Source organism: Lotus japonicus, chromosome 2, assembly GCF_012489685.1.
Source record: "Lotus japonicus ecotype B-129 chromosome 2, LjGifu_v1.2".
Taxonomy (NCBI): domain Eukaryota; kingdom Viridiplantae; phylum Streptophyta; class Magnoliopsida; order Fabales; family Fabaceae; genus Lotus; species Lotus japonicus.
The window spans coordinates 65740977-65765117 of record NC_080042.1 but is presented as its reverse complement, the minus strand read 5'-3'; the positions used below and the strand labels follow the sequence as shown (position 1 = coordinate 65765117).

Genomic DNA, 24141 nt, shown 5'->3' with positions numbered 1-24141 from the left:
TCGCACTTGAGTCCTTGAAACTTTTGAATTTCATATTTTAGTCCTCACCAAAGCCTGAGTTGCTTACGTGTCCAGTGAAGCTTGATACAACACTCCAACATCATCTGCCACATCATAGAAAAGATGGAAGATGGACATGTCACTCGAGAAACTAAAACCAAAGTTTTCAATTTTTAGAGGGACTAAACTTATTTAGTCTAGAAAATTATAAATTTCTAATAAGAAATCTTCATCTTCATCTCTAATCCCTCATCCCTCCTCATGAACAACACATCCCCTAAAACGACCACCAAAGCCATGAATCCACAAACACCACCAACAAGCTCTCAAAATCAAAATTCCCAAAATCAGCCATGAATGCCAATCACCAACAAAGCAGAAACCCATAAACTCCAACACCATCCGAGTAAAATGGACCAAACATAAAACAAAGGCCGAAGGCGCAACCCTTCATCCCAAAAGGGCTCAATCACACTTTTCTCGCACTCAACTTTTGACCTAATACCTATTCTCCCTAAACAATAGTTTCCTCTCTTGCCCTTGTTAACGTCAACACCGTCAAAGAGAGTAGAAGAGGAAGCAGTCAGAATAGAGAGTGAGGTAATGAGGGAGAGATCCCGACGAACCGAAGATGATTGGAACAACCTAAAGCAACTCATAGAGGAGCATGGAGGTGGTGGGTGACTCCAACACAGTGGCTTGATGATTGGTTTGTTGCGGTTATAGGGGTTTAATGCAGAGGTTGCTGGCCAGGGAGGGGCGTTGTTGACTGTCGGGTCAACAAGGAGATGAACGTGGTCTGGTGGTGGTTGGGTTACAATTCAAGTTGGAGTTTGTTTCTTGGTTGTTAGTGGTTGAGGACGAGGTCTGATTTTGATTCTGTTTTTTGGCTTGGTTATAGCTTGCAGTACACTGATGGAGGTTTGGGTCAGAGAAGGTGGAGGGTATGGATGTAGCTGCTGGTTATAAGAGAGGATAGTTATCACATAAGCTTTATTCATGAATTTATTGAAATAAGTTCAATATGACTTATACATAATTTTAAATATTTATTCATAAGCTAAATTATTAATTTATTAACATAAGCTTAAAAGACTTATCTGAATATCATGTTATTTTTTGAAGTTTAAACAAAAGTATGCTTAAATACTTATACTATAAAATCAGCTCAATATAGCTCAAATAGCATCAATGTTTCATAATGCACATCTTTTTTTTTGGTACATCATAATGCACCTCTTTTAAGCATGTTACGAATATCTTCTGTATAAAAATCCATACAAAATGTTCAAATTAGTAGATCATAGAATTAGCGGATTCATGCCAAAACTCTTCCCACTTCTGGATAATATTACATCACTACAAAGAACCTGGTAGTAGAGTTCTCAAATATAACGAAAGCAAAGCAGGAGCTCAACAATGATACGTAATACAAAAGATTGAGCAAGTTGGCCTGACACCAATTACATAAGAAATTGCAAATATTACAAAAGAAAAAAATAAAATAAAGAAAAAATGCAGATTGATCTAGCTGGACATCTTGACTTGATCACTAGACTGTAGTGCTTGAGAGGCGAAAAACCTAACATCAACATCTGGATCCTCACTTAGCTCAACCAGACAGGGACGGATGGTATTCTCAACAACCTTCATTGTTCAAATGAGTATTAGTTATCAAATAATAATGTTTGTCAAATTATTCCTTACTACTACAAGCTTTATTGAAAACCCAACGAAAGTATGGTGAAAACAACTAGGATAAAGTTTTCCAAAGTGATGTCATTACCAAACAGCCATCTTAGCTTTTAGCTAACTGGTTTTGTTAAGCTAAGCTAGTTCAGCAAGTAATAAGTCTGAAATTTCTTTTCGAGAAAAGAATTCAACAAAAAACTAATTCAAAGTAGCATAAAATGAATTCCAGTCCACAACAATCAAAATCTCAATATTTCTAGGACAAATTAATACCATTGTACCGCTAATCTGAATTATTATAAAGATACCATTCTAGAAATCAATATACTATTTATTATAATCGGAGCAACAGGGGGAAGTGTATTAAAGATGAAATCTTAGATGGAAGCTACTTACAGATTCCTCAACAATTGGAATGAGAGATTGCAAAACTTTTGCTACATTGAATTTGATATTGGGGACCCTGCAAAACAATGCTATGACCTATGAGCACTAGTTTAAATAAAGACATGTAACAGGAAGGGGGCTAAGCAATTTTACCTATCTTTAGACGCATTTACAACCAGAGGGAGCAGTTTTGAAGAAGTAATCTCTGAGCCCAGAACAGGAGCTAATAAAGAAATTGCTTGTAGAATTGTCATTCGATACAGATAATGTGGATCGTTAATCATGTCCAAAACCTGTAAAAGCTTAAGATATTATTTTAGATAAATTGAATACCACAGTGATTGTATTTAGCAAAAACATTCAGGACGTATTTTGAACAACCATACAATCATAAGATAAGTGTCAATTGAGACATCAGAAAATTCTCAGAGAACTTGAAGTCGATACTTCTTCATGCCACTTTCCTCAATTCAGAACATCCCTTAAATAACTGCTTTTGCAGCTTACAACACCTTTACATCATTTTTGTATACTTACTTTATTTTTCTTTAAGAATTATAAAATGTATCATGAAACCCAAACTTTTTGCTCACTGTTCACAGAGGCTACACAAGTTCGAGTCAACATTTTCAAAGCATTGGTTTAGAGGGTTTTCTATGATATCACTGGTATTAGAATCATTTTCTATAGTTTTAGGTGAAATGTACAGCTGATGGACATCAACAAAACATGAGCTAAAAACCTGGGGAATAATGTGCTGCATTGCCCAATCTGGTCCAAATTCTTCTGCTAAGCGTTTCACGTTATTAGCAGCTGCATCACGGATTGAGTATACCTACAACCATAAGAAATACAATTGAGGAAGTCAATATGTTTACTCGGAATAGTAATGTAAAAGTAGAAGAGCAATGAAATTAAAGCTGAGCAAGTTTCTTGACTAGAAAAGTTTTAAAACTTTTATAATTGACCGAGTCAATAGAGGTTAATTTAAATCTTTGATCAAACACAGGACTTGTAAGCTTTATTTACCCTTTGAGCTATTTCCGAGTACTTTGACAGCCTAAATCACTAATAACTTTGTGTATTGCATATCAAACAGAAAATAACTCCCCGGTTAACATTTCATTTTGGTCTTTTAGCATTCTAAAATGAAGATCTGTTACACCAGATCAGCTAAAAAGCCACATTTTCAAATGCATATCAGATATAAGCACCCAGTCAAAGCCAAGTACTAAGAGGCACCACAGTATAAAAAAAAAACAGCATTGAAAAATTTAATTTTGAAGAAGAATATCACTCATATTAGAGATATCCAAATATCAAATAAAATGGGAACGCGTCCGATTACAATAATAATAATAGCTTTAGCATAAAACAAGCCTCTGAATAATTCAATGTTTTAATAAAATGGACTTCATAAACAAGACGAGTAGAATAAATTGGAAATTAAGTTTAGTTGCTTCCCAAACCTTGTCCTTTAGCCATTGCATGCAGAGAGCTCCAAGCTTATCATCAAAAAAACCTACACCCAACTGACTTGCTAATAAGGGTATATATTCTATGATAGCAAGTCGAACTCTCCAATGCCTATCCTCAGCAAGCTCAACAATAGCTGGTAACAGAGACTGGGATAACAGATCAATACCAATAACCTGCAATCAACATGTACATAACAAAGCTTGAATACAGGGAATGTATGAAAAGTAATAACATTTTAAATGTGCATTTCCAATCTGAAAGATAATTCAATTTTCCATTAACAAACCTGGTTCACTTGATCAAGCTTGCTGATAATATTTAGCCTGACATCAGGAAACTCATCTTTCAAAAGAGAAAGGAAAATAGGGAGAAGTTGCTCTATTGTCGCATCCTGCAACCACCACAAAAATATAGTAAAAGTGAGAAGACAAATGCATCCTCTCCTTTTAAAAAGACTTGAGTTACATTTAAAGTGGAACAGTTTCAAAAGTTTGAGGTCACGGTAATAGAGTGCTAGAAACCATAACAAGAGTGTGCTTGGACGAGTAGATGAATGAGAAAGTGATGAAAATAGGGAGGGAGGGGGTTCTGAAAAGAGACTGAGATCACTGAGATGAAAAGTTTTGATTTCTACTTAATGGAATGTAAAAGTTAGTAGAGACCACTGAGTATTATCAACTCAGTTTTGTGTCGGTACAACTCATGTGCTTAGATAGAGCTTCATACCTTTCCTAACACTGGTGCCATTCCCATTATAACTGAAGCCAATGCAGAGCGAACATGTTGAGATGAATCTGCAGACAACTCCTATAGCAAGCAAACTTGATCAGTCAGTTAACAATAACATCAAAACTGTGTATCATAATTGTTAACCTGTGAGAATCTTATGTTTCTATGGTTATGTATACCTTCACACATGGTAGAATATGCTCAATAGCAAGTTCAGGACTTAATATGCGGGAAAACTTGGTCACTTTCCCAGCAGCAGCAATCCTTACTTCAGCCTCATTATCACGCAGTAGTCGAACATATGCCGGAACCAATTCCGTCCTACAAAACACCAATTCACCACCATCATAAACAGACAATTAGAATCTGGAAAACAAAATGCATTTTAAATCATGTCATGGATCATGAAGAAATTAAGCAGATATAACTTTTATACATTTGACCATGCAGCAAGAATTTTTCGACTAACTCAAAAATGCATACTGACAGCAGATTTTCAGATAGCATCAGCAGAAAAAAGCACGTAGGAAGGTCATGATAAAACCAATAATTTACCAGGTAGGAAAGGTTACCTGGTGGGTTCAGGACCAACAGCTTCACATAGCTCATATAGTTGATTGGCAACCATGTAACGGACACGCCATGACTTGTCCTGAACAAGAAGTGATCAGCTATATAATTAGAAAAATGCTAACAACACTCACTTTAAAACTCTTTCCAACACTCACATTTATTGGTTGAAATTCATGTGGGGTCAATTAAAATGTGGGTCCCACTTCCAATTTAGTGGGACCCACATAAATTTCAACCAATAATGAGAGCATTGAAAGGAGAGAGTTGGAGCGAGTGTTGCTACTTGCTAGCACTCATGTAAAAAGCATGTAGAACATCATCTTGGAAACAACACAAGCAGCATAAAACCTTTTCTTTTGTTTTCCAGTATTAAGCGAGATGGGACTATAAGCATGGAAAGCATGCTTGACAACCAAGAGAAACACCTTCTACAGACCCGCACCCAAGGTTTAAACTCATTCTATTATTCAACTATCGAATAAATCTGAGTGCAGTTGCTACTCATAAGCCAACTAGGAAACCCAAGCAGCTGTCAAAAAACTTAATATGTAGTGGCCGTGGGGGTGTGAGGATTATCTCAAGCATGACCATGTAATTTCATTTCCTAATTTATCATTTAATCTGAAGTAATTAGATTTATCATTCTTCCACCAACAATATCTCATTTACATATTACTTTATAGCTAAATAAAAGTTGTACTTGTACAAGCGTATGGTTCAAAGAACAATAAACCACCCAAGACCATGTGCAAAATGCATAGCTATGAAGAAGATATAAAGAACCCTTTGACACAATGTCATACAATAACAACAAAGTCTTTTGGTATAGATGAAATAACACCATAGTGTTTTGTCCAAAACCAAGACTTTGCAGAGCCTAATTGCCACTTCATCCGAGAAAAGATCTAGCAAGGACTTACTAAGTTACTATATTCATAGAATGTGTAAGGATAGAATTGAAGAACATGTGGTTGGGACATCTTCAAGAAGGCACTTCATATAAGTAGGATTAGCTATTTAACAAAGGAAGGCATGATTAATATCTATGATACAACTAGAGGAGGAATGTCAAGAATAGTATATTAAGCACAAACTTAATATGCTTGAGAGCAATGAAGTGCTTCAAACTATCCTTCACAACACTTCACTACTAGCCTAGTTTACTGTCTATAAAAACATTCATACCCTCATTGGGCACAATTTTCTCTTACATCACACACTCTAATACAATCTTACCTATTATTGCATGTCCACTCATCCATCACAATATTCTTATCTATGCAAAATTTAGCCTATGCTCTAGTTGGCTTTCTACTACCCAAATACTACGATTGCTGAATCTTGTGACTATGTCGTATATTGGCAGTCAATATTTGAAACAATATTACCAGACCTAAAACAAGAAAAAAATGCGGTACAAGTGTTCATTTTCTATCTATGTGTTCTTCATATTAAAATAAATAAATAAATAAATATTAAGCTGATTCATATTTTACAATTTACATATGCATTTTTCCAGAGAAACAAAACAAATAGTTACTCCAAAATTCTGGAAGCACAGTAATTTGTACAGTGCTACATCCCTAGGAGGGCCAGAACAAACCATAGGCTTAGCCTATGGATATACTCATATCATAGTTAACTAAAGTTCAATCCCTAATGCAGCAGGCAAGACATTCCTTCATTATCTTGGCCAAAAAAATGGCTACAGAAGAAAGATATATCTCTGCATGTAAAAATAAGAATCCCATGCATATGTTCATGAGAAAGGGTACCTACAGCTATATTAACACCAAAGAAGACTTGAAAGTGCTGTGGTTAAACCGTGGAGCTCTTATGAATGTTAAGCAAAATTGTTGTTTTACTTCAATTTTTGGTAAATTTTAAGTGTTAGTAAATCAACAAGCCAAAGGGTACAAAATGAATATCTTCCCACATAAAATTACTAATGTTCAATATACCTGAGAAAAATTGACTATGACAGGAAGAATATGTGCTACACATTCTTGAGGCTCCAACAATTTTCCAAGAGCTGCACAACCCTCAACAGCAAGAAGCCGAACAGAATCTTGATCTGCAGGACCAAGAGTCAATTTATTAGTTAAAATATATTACATCCATCAGGTCATGTAAAAAGAGTATAATAACACTATTTAAAAATCAGCATGAAAAACTCAAACTGTATTCATTTATCAAACAGGTGAGTCAAATCTACTGACAATGCCTTCAATTTCTAACAAGAAAATGAAATTATATCAATAGAAGAAACTTAAGTCTTTCATCTGAGCCAAAAATAAGTCAAGGTTTTGAAGCTGCATTGTCTTAAAAATATCAAATAGAAATATCAACTTTTTTATAAAATTGTAGCAACAAGAATGTTGTTTTATTAATCAATTATTCTGTATGTGAATGCCCACTTGAGAACTTCCTTCATATGGTTAAAGTTCCACTTGTTTGCCTCTCTGGAATTATATAGATGTGCATTCTTTCTTTCATAAAAAATATCAACAATAAAACCAGTTCATCAGGCAAAGTCTGCACGGAAATGAAAAACCAACCACCGAAAGTGTAATGTTAAGGAAACTAAGGTTAACAGATTTTAAGTATGAACTGATGAAGGCTATTAGACGCTGATAATTGAGTATTTCGAATATTTTAGGTGTTGTATTTTAACAAGTAACCTCCAGATTCACACCATACATGACCTAGTTGAACTTATCTAAGATTCCATAAATATCTCCATGGGATTCCAATCCTCTTTTTTCTTTTCTGGTTTCCTTCCTGTTGGTTTTCTGAACTTAAATAGATCAAATTCCCAACCTACTTGCAGTGATCACGGACAAACACAAAATCTCATAATACGATTCTTATAAAACATCAGAGGAGACAGATTTTTTTTAGAACATCATTCACAGCCATCGAATATATCAGCTATCTATATTAGGCTCCTCACCTTATCTAAACAACAAAACTATTGAACTTATTATAACCACTAAAACTATTGTGTTTATAATCACGCTCCGCCTAATTTTATTTAAAAGATCCACAATAGGGTACTGGAATCAGTCATATCAACTTTCACATACCATCCTGTGTGAGATCATCAAACACAGACATGATGTCGGATTTCAAGTGCGCAGCTTCAACAGTGGCAGCGAATTTCCCCAGGTTGGTGGCAGCAGATCTCCTAACCATGGGCATATCATCTTGACACAGCTGACCATACATGGCTCTCAGTTCCGCCTTCTGTGCCTCGGGCGCACTCGGGTAAGCAATATGGAATAAACCACACGACGAAACCCGCGCTGTGAACCACTCCCCAGCTGCCAACCTCTATAAATCCAAAACCACAACAACAAAAGCAAATTGATAAATACAACAAACACGCGCCATTCGAATCACACAAAGCTTAGGGTTATTGAATGCAACAATGTTACTACCTTAACCAATGGGATGAAGTGTTCAACCAAGTCTTGTTCTCTCATCTGAGCTCCAATTCGACACAATGACTCCACCGATTTATCCCTGACGCAAGTTTCCTCAACGGTGCAGAGAGTTTCCAACGGCGGAAGCAGAACATTGGCGTGTTCGACGCCGCCGACGTAGGGGATGAAAACCCCCAATTCCTCCGCCATAGCGAGAAGCACCTCATCGTCATCGTCGTTGTTCTCGCTGAGAAACGGAATCAACTCCTTCCGTGTCCTCTCCTCACCAAGCGCACGCGCGATGGTGGAGAGCCTGCGAATCGAGTTGAGCCTCAACTGAATGTCCTCGTTCTTCAACTCGTCGATGAGAACCGCAATCGGATACAGAGGTTGGTCCACCATGGCCATGGCGTCGATCGGAATCTACGATTCACACACACGATTGATGATGAAACTTGCGATTTGGTCCTTGATCTGAAGGACCGGAGCGTAATTAAGCGAAATTTCAGGGAAATTGAAAAAGGGGAAAGGTGAGAGAGAAAGAGGTTGAACCTGAAGGAGCTTGTTGTTGATGGTTGAAGGAAGGAGCAGAATGGGAATGGAGGGTGGATCGGATCTGCTGTTTGGAAAGAGAGAAAATTAGTTTTATGATTTTCCCAGGAAATTTTTCTGCATTCTCGAGGGTGTGAAACTGCTTTTTTTGTTTGATTTGTATTTTTCTGTTCATTGTTGGCTGTAAATTTTCCAAAAGCAAGGTTGGCCCGAAATGATTGTGCCCGACCCGGGAAACAAATGCGGGTTTACCTTTTTAATTTAGGGATTGTTTGGTGCAGTTGTTAGTTTTTGGTACGAAAATAAAATGGACTCAGCAAAAATGTATGAGTTTTTAATTAGTTTTAAAACTGTTTTAGCCCAACTTTTAAAACCATAAAAAATAGTTTTGTGATTACGATTTTTAGTTTTAAGAACTTGTAACCCTTCATAACCACAACTGCTGCTACCGCCATCATCACCACTGCCACCACCCACCGTCGCTGTCGCCACCACGAATGGCTACTAACAACCCCACAAACACCTGCTGCACCACTCTCCATCACTGTTACCACCGTTATAACCGCCTGAACTAATATTCCTGAAATACTTATTAAATGAAGTTCTCAAGTTTATAAAACGACATACTAAAGAAACTCCAAGAAATGAAAGAACCATGTATTCCTCCAATTAAATTTTGACTTCTATAGGAAAAAAATAGAATCATCCCACAATATTAGGAAATTTTTACCAATCAACATGATTCGTTTGAACCTCAAGGGTTAGTCTAGTGAAGCAAGATAGAGTCTCGGACTTGACAGGTCGCAGGTACGAACCCCCGCTAGTCCCCTTGATTGAGGTAAGTGTAAGTTTTATGTTAGTGTTATTTAAGTCTGACAACTTTTTCTACCTTGTACTAGAGCATCATCCCCTCACGCTAAATTTATTTTAAACAAATAATAATGATGATATGTTTGGTTTTGTGGACTCATCGTTTGGATGTTGACCATTTTCCTTTTTTCTTAATACAAAACTAAAAATGAAGTGTACTTGAGGTATTATTGTCACCATACTATTGTTGCCCCTTGGCACTCTCTACCACCACTATTTACAAGCATCTTTCTCATCTGCCACTTGATAGTCTTCACCAGTGTTATTAATGACGGATAGCATAGCATAGTGGTAAGGCCAAAAAAGGTTATAGGGCTACGGGCGTTACGCTGAGTTATTTTTACATACATTACATCTAATTATACTATAATATATATATATGTGTGTGTATATATATATGATTGCCGAAAAATGATAGCACTTAAATTATATTTCACTCACATAATTGATAAATGTGACTAAAATGAGATGGAGAAGGAGGGCAAAACATTAACCGGAAAAGAACAGAAAACAAAGCATGAACATAGCGTGGAAGAAGTATAACAAAGATGGAGAACAAAAGAACAAAGAAAAATGAGAACATAGATGGATAATAGAGAAAAATAAGATGGCGAACAATGAAATATGAGATGGAGAACAGAGAAAATCAGAATAATGAGGAAGAAGAAACATAAGATGAAATAACCTCAAACAACAGCACTTTCTCACAGGTGCGGATGGAGCTTAGGAATATCACAAACTTGCAGTCGCCAGCAAATATGCGGAAAATCCGCCGAAAGTGGTGTGGGTGTGAAGGAGGAGAAGAAACGTGAAGTGGAAGAAGAAACAGAGGTTGGAAGTGAAGGTCAAGACTTTGTACGGTGATGAAGAAGAAGAAGAAGAAATAGCGTGTTAGCGTGTAAGCTTCATTTACCGAGGCGAAAAGACCATTCTACCCTCAAATTTTTAAAAAACTTCATTAACCAAAAGAGAAAGACCATTCTACCCTCAATTTTTGAACCTAAATAGGGGCAAAAATGAAATTTCGCTCACCGTCACTTTCCCTTTCATCCATCGTGTTGATATTGCGCTGAACTAGGCGCGATTTTCGCCGCGATTGCCTCTGCTACCATCGCGACGCGAAATCCGCGCCACTACAGCCTCCAGCGTTGCGACCAACCGTCGTTCCGCCACGCACTGGCGTGATTGCGCCGCTATCGCGCACTATTGACAACCCTAGTCTTCACCATGGATATTGTCGCTCACCTTTTACCATCACTAATTCATATGACACCTTTAACCCTTATCAAGACCTTGTACTCTACACCTTCTAAAACCTTATGTCGTAGCCACCATCCATTATCCTCTATCATCACTACCACCACACAAATACCATCAATTTTCACTGCCACTAACACCCTCATCCACTGTCATCCAATATTCTATGTCACTGAACATCCTTCTTCAGCACTATTGCACATCACTCTCCACCATTGGCGTTGCCAAATACCTTTCACAATAAATGATGGATATTGTCGAGTGGTAAAATATGTCTAGTAATGGTGGTAGAGGGTGTTTGAAAGTGGCGTGGGATGTCATTCGACGACCATGGTGACAAAAAGTGCTTAAGGGCATTGACGATTGTGGAGGTTGACATTAATGAAAAGTATTGTGATAACAATAAAACCTGCTTAATAAGAGTGTCCAGAAGAGGGGCCAAAAATGTTGACGGAGAGTAACGTCGGAGACTAAAATGTGCTATTTTTAAAGTTCAAGGACTTCATTTGCATAATAGGAATTTGTGGGGAACCAAAAGTGCTTTTAAGCCTATTATTTACTCCAACTTCTTGCATTATGTGATATGATATTACCATTTTGCATGTGTGAAAACACCTTAATTATCTAATTTTTTCTTTATTTTTTCAAATAATCTATCATTTTTAGTGGCGACTCAGATAAATAAGTCATTAATATTTTAGTGTGTGATTAAATTTCTGTTAAATTCACCTTTCAGCACTTTTTGATTTACACTGGAGTGAGCCATAAATTTCTATTGAAAACTACTTTTTTACACCAGAGTAAACCCAAAAATATAAACTTCAAGAAATTAAGAGCTGCAGATTGCCAGAGGCTAGCTGATCTAAAACAATCAGTGAAGCATATTATGACTTTGGGACAGCAGCATTAGGATCTGTTCATGGTTTTACCACGAGCAAGTATATATCTAAGTATGTGTTTGTTTTACAGTTAGTAAGTGAAAGTACTTCCATTTCTACATGCTTCTCCATTTCTTTAGCTCAGAATGTGAAAAAAAAACACGACTTCTGAGAAAACACAACTTGTTTCGCTCAATCGTTGCCTTTCAAAGAGTTAAACAACCTTGTCCAACACCCACCAGAAGTTGCTGGTGCTTGCATCTCAAGAGGGTCCTTGAAGTTTGCTTTCTCACCCAATTCTTCAAAAGAATCCACTAGGTTATGGAGCCTTGCCACAAACTCAATCAAAAGGGATGTGAATGTTGCCAAAGACAGTGAACTAGCACTCTGATAGGTTTTTGATTCAGCCTCTTTTATCAAAGCATCTGGCCTCAAGGAAATATGGGCAGGCAAAGATATCTGTGACTTGAACATGTTTTCATCACGCACTGCGTGGTTAATGTCAGGAGCAACGTGTGTTCCGTGTCCTTCCCAACTTTTCGGAACTCTGACAGCTCTGAGATCAAGCACAGCTTCACTAAGAGACTTGTACTCCAGAAACTGTCTTTCTTCGTCCATGTTCAAGAGGTCTTGAGAATCACCTTCCTTTTTTGGCCGGTTTCCGATTTCCCAGCACTCTGAATTTACAAGAAGGAAAGATTTTTTATCTATCTTCAGTTGCAACTCTTCTGCTGCCTCGAGTACTTGAAAAAGAAAGTCTTCCTGGCCTAGTTTCTCCATCTTTTTAACCTTGTTCCCAAGTTCCCGTAGAACTTTAGCCCCTTCAGAACACACCTTCTTTATCTCGTTGCTGAAAACTTGTCTCTTCTCAGCTGGAGCCTATACCAAAAGAATTTAACTGGTTAAGTACAAGTGTATCTGCTAGATTAAAGAAACAAAAGGAAAAAAGGCAACGAAAATTTTGAAATGAATTTTTTTTTCCACCAATTAACCTTTAAAAGTATGTTAATTCGAAGCTTTCTCTATTATGAGAGAAAAACTTAATAAAATATCGAGAATAAAGGATGTTTAAACAAATTTACATTCCATTCAGTTACTGGTGCATGCAATTTCAAGCGTAATCAAGCAATGCAGAGTTACCATCTAGCCGTGATGTACTTCATATAATTAAGGAACAATCAGTGCAATTGGAACACAGTCGGACTTGGACGTAAATCATAATGATACATATGGACATCTTTCTTCATGTGATAAATAACAATGGTATTAGGGCAAAAACAAACTACTAAATCAGGGTCATATACAAGAAACCTCTTTCAGATTAAGATTTCCTCAGTATCTCTAATTTAGCAAACTGACAACCATAGTAATCAAAGATAACAAAAAGTGATTTGGCCAAAGGATTGAGAGGGTGCTTATGGATCAAATTCAATTCGCGATCCGGTGGGTCATGCCTAATACGGAAGGGATTGCATTTGATAATGCAGGGTGTTATATGTCAGGAATTGCACCTCAGCTAACAGCTTAAGCTTATGTGGTAAGCATTCATGTTCATATCATTTGGTATCAGCGCCAGTGCGGGTACCAATCTCAAGCTCACAGGGTAAAAATCTCAAGCTCAACATGCTTCCAAAGGTTCAAGGGTAGACCTTCTTTAAGAGGGAGCTAATGATATGTCCAAAGAGTCACGTGTGTGCATGTTGGGTTTGTGTGTCGGGTTCAACTTGAAGGGTCCATGCCCAATAAGGAAAGGATCGCGTGTGGTGTAGGGTTATATGTCAAGAATTGCACTCAGCTTAGCTAAAGCCACATTATATGGAGCTTGGGACCAAATTCGTAATGGATTCTGAAGGGTGAAGCTCAATTTCAGAATAGCAAAATAGTTTATCCAAGTTTGTGGTTTACAATCAGTAGACATTTTATCTATAAAGCCAAATGGTTAAATATGATGTGCTATGGCCCCATTTGGAAGAGCTTATTTGAGCTAATCGTATAGCATAAACGCTTATGCAAGTGTTTGAGAGAGTTTATGTAACTAGCTGAGCTTATTTTCATAAGTTGTTTATATTGGCATATGAATAAGAGATTAGGCTCATCCATAACCTATTTTCAGCTTATTTCAACAAGTTTCTCCACACAATGTCATAACATTCAGATATTCTATATATTCCCCTCTTCCTCTCACTAGAACTTTTGGGAGAACCACACCATTAAAGCTAGTCGACACTTCCAATTTGGAACTCAAGTCACATACCTTGCAATCTCTCTTATTAGTCCTAGGAGAACATTGCGATGCCGGCATCACCACTCGCACTGCTCATTTGCGATTGAGATACATGGTGGAATGGAAGACTCCGCTACCTTTAGGAGAACCACACCACGGAAGCTAGTCGGTGTAGTTGCAGAGTCCAATGCCATATAAAACCCACACTAGAAATTCCACTATGGGACACAAGCACAGTACCCTGCAATTGAATCCTAACACTCTCCTAGGAGTTATTAACTGGCTAACAGCTGTTACATACTTAAGGTAATACTTGAGTTCACCACAGCTTCTGGTGGCTGCAACTGAAGCTCACAATCCAGCTGCTAACATCAGCGGTGGGGGCTGAGATTTGACAGCAGTACCTATAGCTCTCTTCAGCATAGATACAAGAAAGACGGTGTAATGAGGGCATCATGGAAGAAGCCCAAGCCCAAGCCCAGGCCCAACCCAGCAAGAAGTCCAAGATCCGATGATATTGCCTACAGGAGGAATAGAACCCATGTACTTGAAGCTGAATATGTCTCCTAAGCCGCTAGAACATATCAGAAATTGTTATGTCCTAAATAGGCAAATTCCTAAACTGAATTGTATTAAAACATTTGGAGAACAATAGAGAGGGGAGAACATATTATTCACGCAAAGATTAGAGTGAGACTTGCTCTCTCTAGGTTTTTCATAGAATCTTGATTTCCAATCATGGCACCTTTTCTTTTCCATAACCATTCTCAGATTCATTCTACCGATAAGCCACCAATTTCCGTGTCAAATTTCTTTTGATCAAAACCCGTGTTGTACATGACCTTTTTCGGTGATTCTTGGGCCAAGCTTGCGCTTCAAAAAACATTTTTTCCTCGTTTTGAAATCACAATTTTGAACTGTGTAGAGTGAGACATAGGTTTGGCTAACAAAAAAGTGAATTCTACATCTATTTTTGGGAGCTGTTGCCGCAACCTCGTTTCTCATGAATTGGAGGCTAATTTGAGGGCATAGTTCCAATCCTAGTGGGTCCAATCATCCAATTCTCAAGGGGGTCAACTCAGACAGGATGAACTTTGTTGAGCTCAGGTAATTGCAACCTATGATCTACTTGTCCAATTCTCGCCACAACTTCATATGGGGCATACTTCATTTGGGTTTCCAAGCCAAGGACTTCATCCTATAGGGGTGCAACTAGAGAAAAGCCTAGTCTCAAATTTGGAATTCCATTAGTTATGCTTGTTAGCATCTGATCCTGGGCTTTTAGCAAATTACTCGTCAACTCTGGTAATATTGCATCCCTCTGTTCAGTCAATCTATTAATGTTGGACGGCAACAGCAAGGGAGGATCCTGCCCGTATAGAGACTTCAAAGGACTTATTTTGGATTTGGTTGCAACACTTATTAATGCCGGACCAACATTCTGCCGATCCTTACCAATCGGACTGTACATAACAAATCTGTATTACTGAATCAACTCTCCGTATCTAAGCACCAGTGTGGTAACAGAATAAGAAGATGATAAAACACTCTACAAGAATTAAAATATCTCACTGGTATTCAAGAGGCCATTTGTCTTCTCACATTGTCCCTGATGCGATTTAGATACTCTCCTATTCCCCTCTTCCTCCTATTTAACTCTCTCCCAGTAGTTATGTAACTATCAAGCAGCTGGCAGTTAGTTAGTTAGTTACACAGTTAAGACCTTCTCAGGGTTGTGATCCCCTGCTGCCACCCTATTTTCCCTTGCATACAACATAGTAGGAGGTAGGTCCTAGTAAATCCCAAACACTCCCCACCATAAGAAAACACGAAATTTTAAGTAAAAGCTAAGGTTTTCTAATAGAAATATTGCAAGATGAGAAGTACCTGTATTTCAGAAAGTATACATCCATGCATAGCCATGACCATAAATGCACAATGCCTTAGTGCGCCACTTACTTTCACATAATTACTCCATGGATATTTAAGCATTTTATAACGACCATGAGGTGGCTCCCAGACAGCAAAACCCATCTTCAATCATTAGTATGTAAGAATGAGTCAGAAGAATTATCAATATCTTTTTATCAAACACACAGAAAACTGAAGCAGATCATACCAATGCATCCTCTGTGCTTGTAGATTGAAGAGCTGATCGGTAGCCACTGTAGACCACATCATCAGAGGCTTGATACGTAAGAATTTTTGAAGGCACCCTCTCATATTCAATACAATTAAGATAATTATTTACAACACCTGGAAAGAAGCTTAGTAAAGTTATTCAAACAAATAAATAAGGTCATAAAGCAGCAAACCAAAATGTAATAGTTAGTTGGATTCCAATTACAAATCAAACACAATCAAGAAAATATTGTATACAACCTTCTAGTGATGCTGCAACCCCCATGAAATTTTTTGCCACAAGATCATGTAGATCCTCTCCAGCCCAGATTGGATACAAGCATACATTTACCCCCAATGATACAGCAGCTCCAAGCGCAATGAGCAAAAATCTACTGACGGCTGTATCAATAAATTTTCCCGTTTGATACCCCGATACAATAATGTAGCAATAGGTGATCAAGAACACACGGAAACCATATTCATACGCTTTCATCGTTGGGTATAGTTTTGCGTATGTGGCACAAAATCCTACCAAACACACGTCATACTATCAGAAAACAAGTTATGAACTAAATGAGAGAGAGATCAAATGATATTCACTGATCAACAACAACAAGACATGAAATGGAAGTGATTCAAACATCAGACCTACAATGAAGATGCTAACCATTACTATGATTTCTTCCCATTGTCCAGCCAATTTTGATAACACTCCCATTCCCACAGCAAGTCCTCCAGCTGTCAAAGTCCCCAATCCTCGGTTAAATCCTTTGCTAAGAGTTGCTCCTGCATGAGTACATTGTTACCTGTTATTGCTTATATGTGAAAAGTTCATGCTTAAACCTGTGCTGACAAAATGGGAAGTATCATCGTCGGAATTCGCAAATGAAGGGTGTACTTCGCTCAATGATTAATGATCAAAATATAGAATTTAATGAAAGACGAAGTATACAAAGTTAGGACTTATGAACACATCTGACTTAAAGCAGTGGCTTTGGAACATGCAGCAGCCAAATTTACAACCTGGGGTATCATCCATCACTAAGCACCAGAAGAAACCAGAAAAAATTAGATGGTTTTCTTTTACTCTAATTAAAATTAGAATGCCATTTCTTTTATTTTCCCCTTCAAATTTTCCAAACAAACTAACTACATTAATGAAACCAACCAAGGTTTTAAACAGTAATTTCCTTACACCACCATCCTTAAAATTGAAGAAAAATATAGACAAAATAGGAGTGATGTAGCCATAATAGCAGCAGAGATCTTCAAAACCTCTATATCACGTTCACAAATGCAGTGTAAAACCATGAAACCAACAATTATAGCAAAATTCTATAAGCAATTTTTTTCAATTGTTCAGCATGACCCCATCAAAATACCATACTTATATCCATTAAAAAGAGTAGATTTACCAATCCTTGCATATTCTAGGCCAATTCCACGTGAGGACAAGAAATTCCAACCCCACAAGAGGAAAACAATTATAATTCCAAACGCTCATTTTTCCCCACCAAAGACACAGTCGACAATAATATAGTACTACTTTCTTCCTTTAATCATTAAAAATTAACAAAAGTCACACTCTTCCTAATGATAAAAAATTGCTACAACTTTAGTCTCTCAATCACATGTTTCATCATTAACATTGCTCTCCCAGCAATTTTGATTACACTCATATATCTTACATTACCATTTTTTTTTTACATCGGAACCAAATTGATCCATGGACCTTCCCCGCCTCAACCCATATGACCCCTAACTCGCTATCATTCGACATGTTATATTACTACTGGTCTCACATCAATTTTAACGTTATTTTCGGCAACATTAAGAAAATCAATATACTAAAATTAACCAAATCAAACCCACGTGTAATTTTAGAAACTAAAAAACAAACATTGACAGAAAAGTGGAAAAAATAGAAAAATTCCAGTACCAATGCTGAATTCGAAGACTGTAACAACAGTGAGAATAGCCCAAACAGAATGTCGACCCAAATCCTCAAACGGCGTCTTGAGGAAAATCAGCAACGAAATGAGTATAAGAGCGAGACCCATCTTCGCCGCAAACACGATCTTCCTCGGATCAGAAAGACCCATCTCCCACGCCCTCGCCGCCACGCGCTTCGTCGTCTTCCACGCGCCGACGAGCCTGTCGGAGAGGGCGCGGTACGAGCAGAATCTGCAGCAGTTCTTACTCCCTGGAGGTCCGTCGTTGTCATCGTCGGACTCCGGGAGAGGGATACCGATTTGGGAGTAGCCGATGAGGCTGCTCTTCATGGAGAGGAGCTTCTCCTTCCTCTCCTTGAAGCTGTAGCGGAAGGAACCCAGCTTGGGAATGGGTACCCTCGCAGAAGCCATTGTTGGAAACGCAGAATCTGATGCGTATGGTTCAGGAATCGCTTTTGGAACGAGCGAGAAATTGGATTGGATTGGGAAGTACTTTAAGGCTCAAAAGTTTAGGCAGAGGAACATCGAAAACAGGCACATGAGATGTCGTTGTTGCTTGCTCTGTTTCGGGAAGGCTGTGTTTGTTTATGATTATAGGGGATTAGGTTTTTTAGTTATGAATATAAGTAAGTTTAAGCACTTGGGAGGGGATAAACAAACAGGCATTGTGTTGTGCTTGTGCCCACTATTTTTGGTAAAGGGTTACGCAGTCGTGCCCACCACTTATCCAGTCCAGATTCATGTGACAAAATTTTGATTATTTGAAAAAAAAATTAAATTAATCACTCTATTATTATTATTGAAAAATATTAGTTAATGTTATAAAGGAAGTTGTTATTAGTGTCACCCCATGTATATTCATGTCATCCTAAAGTAGCGAAAATACGAAAATACTCTTAGTAGAAAAATATTCACCTCAATTTCCCACCACCTATCATCGCCACTTGCCATCCTCCCTCCTCCATCTTCATTCTATCCTCACGCACGCCACTCGTACTCTTATACTCATACACATCTCCACTATTCATCCTATGTAGCTAGCTCTCTGTTGCCCAGCTTGCTCTATTAACGTCGTCGTTCCACTAGTTGTTGTTTACCACCATTTATGTTCACAAGTAAACGCACTTTAAAGAGTAATGTGACGCACTTTGAATGACGCACTTCGAAAGTACGGGAAATAATTAAGAGTCTTTTTAAATTTTATAAATTTAAGGGTGACATAAATAGATTTAGGGGTGACGTCAATAACAACTCTCATCTTGAAATTATAAGTAGATAGTTGATTACGGAAAGAAAATTCTTCAAGGTGGGCAATTAAATAGGAACGAACTATTTTCCTATTACATCACACATTATATTTCTTAATTATCTTTCTTCTCTTTATATCTCTCATGAAGTGTAGGAGGAGAGATGTCAACAATTATTTTCCTTTCTACTCCCTCTGTTCCTATATACATAACTCACAAATAACTAACTCTCTTAGATTAAGAAAAGTACTTCCTCCGTCCCCTATTATAAGTCACTTTTACCTAATTCTCTAGGATTAAGAAAAGTTGTTAGAATTAGTTAGTAACAATAAATTTATATCTTTTTCCTAAATTACTCTCATTTAAAAGTATATTAATTCAATTAATTTCATATACTTCTCTCTCCATATTAATGTTCCACTATCTTGAAAACCTCCTTCTACCAATAAAAAATAAAGTTTGAAAGTTTTTTTGGAGTAGATATAAATGAAAGTGGTCTTGAAACTAAAGAAAAATCTAATCTAATAATATATAGTTTGAGAGTCATTGAAAGCTTAGGTGTCAACAATCTACAGCTTCCACAATTGTAGGGACATGTGTCAAGCTATTAAAACTCATGAAATATTATATAGTCAAGCTTCATAATATTCATCTAATAAACCTGTATACTATTTGAAATTCAAAATATAAAATAAAAGAAAAAACAAACGTAACAACCAGCTAAAAAAATTTCGAATGATTTTTTTAACTTCGGTGGTCAAAAGTTTTGAATTTTGAATAAAAATTCAGATAATATAATATTATATTTTGAATTAAAAATCCCACAATTTAAGGTGAAAAAGAAACTTGAAACATCCTGGCACCTGGTCACATATCAATGCTTTAAAAACTCAGAATTGAATTTTGATTTTTTAACTAACTCTAAATTCGTGGATTAGTTTAGATTTAATCAAGTAGAAGTACTTGAGGTTAACAATGCACCTGATCTTATATTCATCATCTTTAACTCATAAAAAAAGAGGCAAATTTAAAATACAAAATTTAAAATAATTTAAAAATAAAAACTTCATTATAAAAAAAATCATTATCACACATTTCAGAATTCACGTTCTCCATCTCAAAAATTCTCACACAACTATCTCTACTTCCCCTCCTTCCCCTCAACCATGACAGACCTCATATCAGATGTTTGTCTTTCAAAAGCAACAAGTTCCTTCGCTGCAAGGATATTACGTCTATGGACTCTACCTTCCTTTGACAATCCATCAGACATAGGTAGTATTGACATGGTATTGATGGATCATCAGGTATATTTACGAACTTTACAATTTTTTTCTTGGAAAATTTTCAAATATTTCAGCATATTTTTTTTTTATAATTTACAGAGTTCTAAAATACAAGCATCAATAAAAGGCTCGACTGTCATTGAGATTTTTAATGACAAACTCATGGAAGGTGTGGTCTACCAATTTAGTGGTTTAGTTGTTTCGGGTATTATCGGAAAGTACAAATCAACATATCACTCTTGTCGTCTAAACTTCCAAGAAAAAACTACAGCTGTTGTGATTAAGGAAACAATCCCGATGTTTGGATTCTCATTCATTCCATATTCTCAACTGATCAACCTAAGTATTGATATGTTCAATAATTGCCAGGATGCTATGGCGATATGTAAGAAGATGGGCTTTCCATACCTTTTTATTACAATCACTTGCAATTCTAATTGGAAAGAAATCGCAGATTTTGTGTGTTCCATAAACCTAAAACCAGATGAGCGACCATATATAGTATGTCGAGTGTTCAAGATGAAGGTTGATAATCTCATTGCAGATCTTAAGAAGGAAAATATTTTTGGAGAAGTTGATGCAGGTCAGATTACTTACAAGTTTCATTAACTTACAATTATGTTAGTTAATTTTAGCTATATCTATTTCAAGTATTTATGCTACTAACACCTACAAAATAATTTCCTTGATTAAAATAGGAATGTACACAATTGAGTTCCATAAGCGAGGTCTTCCACATGCTCATATACTATTATGGTTACATGGTGAAAGCAAGCTTACCTCACCTCATGATATTGACAAAAAGATATCAGCAGAATTGCCAGATCCACAATTATACCCCAAATTGTATGATGTTGTTTCCACCTAAATAATGCATGGACCATGTGGTAAAGCTAATCCAACATGTGCATGCATGAAGAATGGGAAGTGTACTAAGTACTTCCCAAAGAAATTCCAGAATTCTACAACTATTGATGACAATGGGTATCCACATTATCGTAGAAGACAGTCTGGCATTAAAGTTCTGAAGAATGGAATTGAACTTGATAGCAGGAATGTTGTACCTTATAACCCAAAATTGCTAATGAGGTATCATGCGCATATTAATGTCGAGTATTGCAACAAGTCAAATTCCATCAAGTATCTGTTCAAATATGTTAACAAAGGATCAGACAGGGTCACTGCTGAGATTACAACAATTGCTGAATCATCTGGAAATAAACGTGTTGTTGACGAAATAAAGCAGTACTATGATTGTCGCTACCTTTCACCGTGTGAAGCAGTTTGGAGAACTTTTCAGTTTGAGATCCATGAAAGGTGATTATTTCATCAAAACACGCAGACCTAATAAGTCTTTGATTCTACTTATACTTTCATGGTTACTTTTAATTGTAGTATTGTATTCAACTTTACATAAGTTATCTTTGATGCCCTCATAAAATTACTAATTATTTCTTTTGCATTTGACATTCATCTCAGGTGGCCTCCGGTAAAAGGATTAAAATTCCACCTTGAGAATCAACAATCCGTTCTTTTTGGAGATCATGAAGACATTACGGATGTACTGGATAAAAAAGGACTATACCACAATGTTTTTGGCGTGGATTTGACCTACTCTGAGTTTCCAAGTAAATTTGTGTATAATGAAAAGTTCATAATATGGGAGTTGAGGAAACAAGGATACTCAATTAGAAGACTAACATATATTCCACCAGGTACCGGAGAATTATATTACATGAGGATGTTATTGGCTGTTCAAAGAGGATGCACTAGCTTTGAGAGCATAAGGACCGTAAAAGGGGAAATTCACAGTACTTACCAAAAAGCATGTTATGCTCTTGGATTGTTGTCTGACGATAAACAGTACATTGGTGCTATCAGAGAGGCCAGTGAGCTTGGATCAGGTAACCAATTAAGAGGGTTATTTGTTTCCTTGATCATAACAAATTCTATGAGCAGGCCAGACCATGTATGGGAAAGTACTTGGCAGTTATTGGCTGAAGGCATTGAATACTCATTACGCATGTCCCTTGATAGACTAGATAACATGCTAACTATATTAAAAATTCTTCTAATGCGTATTAATATGCATAATACTTTTTTTTTTGCAGATTTGATAATTGAAGAAACATAACTGAAGAAACAATGTCTTCTAAAAATTGACAACATTTTGCAATCTAATGGGAAGTCTTTGGCAGATTTTACATGCTTCTCAAATTATGACTTATCTGGGGTGGAACACTACCAGAATAAATTTGGTGTGGATGAGATGACATACAATAGTGAAGAAATGCAAGACATGCATGCAAACCTGGTGTCATCCTTAACTGATGAACAAAGAAAAGGTGCATGATGAAATTACTTTAGTGTGTTCTTTGTACATTATATAAATAAGAACTATTATGTGTTCTTTGTAAGTTTCAATATTAAAACTCACTTTAGTGAAGAACAAATATACAGATTATTAGTCAGCCAAATGATACCAAAAGAAACATGAAGAAACAAAAACTGACAGTCATTCCCCTTAACAACATCTTAAAGCCACCCTAAAATACATTTCTATCGAAAACTTATACATTCAAACCAGATCTATGGAACAGTTCCAAATTGCAGAGTACCAAATACAATATAGTCCAAAAGTGTCATACGCATAAAATGAATGGGAAAAAATAATTTCACAGAACACGTTCATGCCACGAATGCTTGCTAAAAAGAACAAAACGTCCTCCAAAATTGATGGTGAAATTAATCCGAATAACTCCCGCAACAATTATTGAAACATTTTTCGGATCTCGCATCGTGCCGCAGTTTCGGTAACTGAAGGGGAGGGGATCAGCATTAGAAGCAGCAAAACTTAAAGCATTAACGAAAAAGCTGATGATGAAACAATCTCCGAAAGCTCGTATTACTGAATCGAAGTCCAAAATTTTGGCATCGTAGAGAAGCAAACAATCTCGTTGATGAAGCAAACTCCAAAAATAAATTTCATTAAGCAATCTCCAGATTCTCGCCCAAACCATGAATTCAATTGTAAAAGGAAATTAAGAAGTGAGAAGAGGAATTGAGAGGAGAGACGGAATTTGAGAGGCAGCGATAGGCAAAATTTTAGAGAGAAAGGATTTGCGAGATAATCAGAGTATCTGAGAATAAGGCAGGAAGAAGAATCAGTTAGAGATGGGCGCGTGCACGACACAGATCAAGCAAATGAAGAGAGAGAAGGTTTAATTTTAAGAAAAAATGACGTGGAAAATTGTGAGGAGAGTGTGATATATCATATATGAGTGCTTCACTCTCCAGAGTGAGAGTGAGGTCTCAGATTTATTAGATAACAGGGTGGATTCAAATTTATTTGTTTTTTTTATTTCTAGTTGTTACTTGTTACGTTTACACCATCACCTACTTTTTTTTTCTTTTAACTAAATACAAGTAGATCTGTCATTATAAGAGCATCTTCAATACAAGGTTT

The 24141-nt window shown here is 36.8% G+C and overlaps 3 protein-coding genes across 4 annotated transcripts; 1 reads left to right on the top strand and 2 right to left on the bottom strand.

Moving 5' to 3' along the window:
* Positions 1–1285: 1285 nt before the first annotated feature.
* Positions 1286–8997, bottom strand: LOC130738912 (protein phosphatase PP2A regulatory subunit A). Of its 2 annotated transcripts, none has more exons than XM_057591089.1 (13): positions 8838–8997; positions 8301–8759; positions 7947–8193; positions 6822–6934; positions 4860–4939; positions 4467–4608; positions 4285–4365; positions 3845–3949; positions 3549–3731; positions 2822–2914; positions 2233–2372; positions 2089–2155; positions 1286–1647 (listed from the first exon to the last, which is right to left on the bottom strand). In XM_057591089.1, exons 2-13 carry the CDS (start codon positions 8691–8693, stop codon positions 1528–1530), a joined length of 1764 nt encoding a protein of 587 aa, XP_057447072.1. In that variant the 5' UTR covers positions 8694–8759; positions 8838–8997; the 3' UTR covers positions 1286–1527. The 2 variants fall into 2 exon arrangements, with proteins under 2 accessions (XP_057447072.1, XP_057447071.1); XM_057591088.1 differs by having other exon boundaries at positions 8301–8708.
* Positions 8998–11827: 2830 nt separating this feature from the next.
* Positions 11828–18785, bottom strand: LOC130738911 (aluminum-activated malate transporter 9-like). The gene is made up of 6 exons (XM_057591087.1): positions 18130–18785; positions 16839–16976; positions 16449–16718; positions 16186–16322; positions 15954–16100; positions 11828–12721 (listed from the first exon to the last, which is right to left on the bottom strand). Exons 1-6 carry the CDS (start codon positions 18551–18553, stop codon positions 12035–12037), a joined length of 1803 nt encoding a protein of 600 aa, XP_057447070.1. The 5' UTR covers positions 18554–18785; the 3' UTR covers positions 11828–12034.
* Positions 18786–21546: 2761 nt separating this feature from the next.
* LOC130736866 (uncharacterized) lies at positions 21547–23028 on the top strand. Its single transcript, XM_057588643.1, has 3 exons — positions 21547–21992; positions 22155–22753; positions 22874–23028. The coding sequence occupies exons 1-3, from the start codon at positions 21547–21549 to the stop codon at positions 23026–23028; spliced, it is 1200 nt and encodes a 399-aa protein (XP_057444626.1).
* Positions 23029–24141: the final 1113 nt, after the last annotated feature.

What these genes read in the sequence shown, in the direction of transcription:
- LOC130738912 (XM_057591089.1), bottom strand. Translation starts at nt 8,693, where the DNA reads ATGGCCATGGTGGACCAACCTCTGTATCCGATTGCGGTTCTCATCGAC. An exon ending in ACTTCATCCCATTGGTTAAG is followed by an intron (nt 8,194 to 8,300) that starts GTAGTAACATTG and finishes TTGGATTTATAG; the next exon opens with AGGTTGGCAGCTGGGGAGTG. An exon ending in TTCCAATTGTTGAGGAATCT is followed by an intron (nt 1,648 to 2,088) that starts GTAAGTAGCTTC and finishes TGAACAATGAAG; the next exon opens with GTTGTTGAGAATACCATCCG.
- LOC130736866 (XM_057588643.1), top strand. Translation starts at nt 21,547, where the DNA reads ATGCATGGACCATGTGGTAAAGCTAATCCAACATGTGCATGCATGAAG. An exon ending in CAGTTTGAGATCCATGAAAG is followed by an intron (nt 21,993 to 22,154) that starts GTGATTATTTCA and finishes CATTCATCTCAG; the next exon opens with GTGGCCTCCGGTAAAAGGAT. An exon ending in ATTAAAAATTCTTCTAATGC is followed by an intron (nt 22,754 to 22,873) that starts GTATTAATATGC and finishes AGTCTTTGGCAG; the next exon opens with ATTTTACATGCTTCTCAAAT.
- LOC130738911 (XM_057591087.1), bottom strand. Translation starts at nt 18,553, where the DNA reads ATGGCTTCTGCGAGGGTACCCATTCCCAAGCTGGGTTCCTTCCGCTAC. An exon ending in AGTCTTCGAATTCAGCATTG is followed by an intron (nt 16,977 to 18,129) that starts GTACTGGAATTT and finishes GTACTCATGCAG; the next exon opens with GAGCAACTCTTAGCAAAGGA. An exon ending in CAAGCACAGAGGATGCATTG is followed by an intron (nt 16,101 to 16,185) that starts GTATGATCTGCT and finishes TAATGATTGAAG; the next exon opens with ATGGGTTTTGCTGTCTGGGA.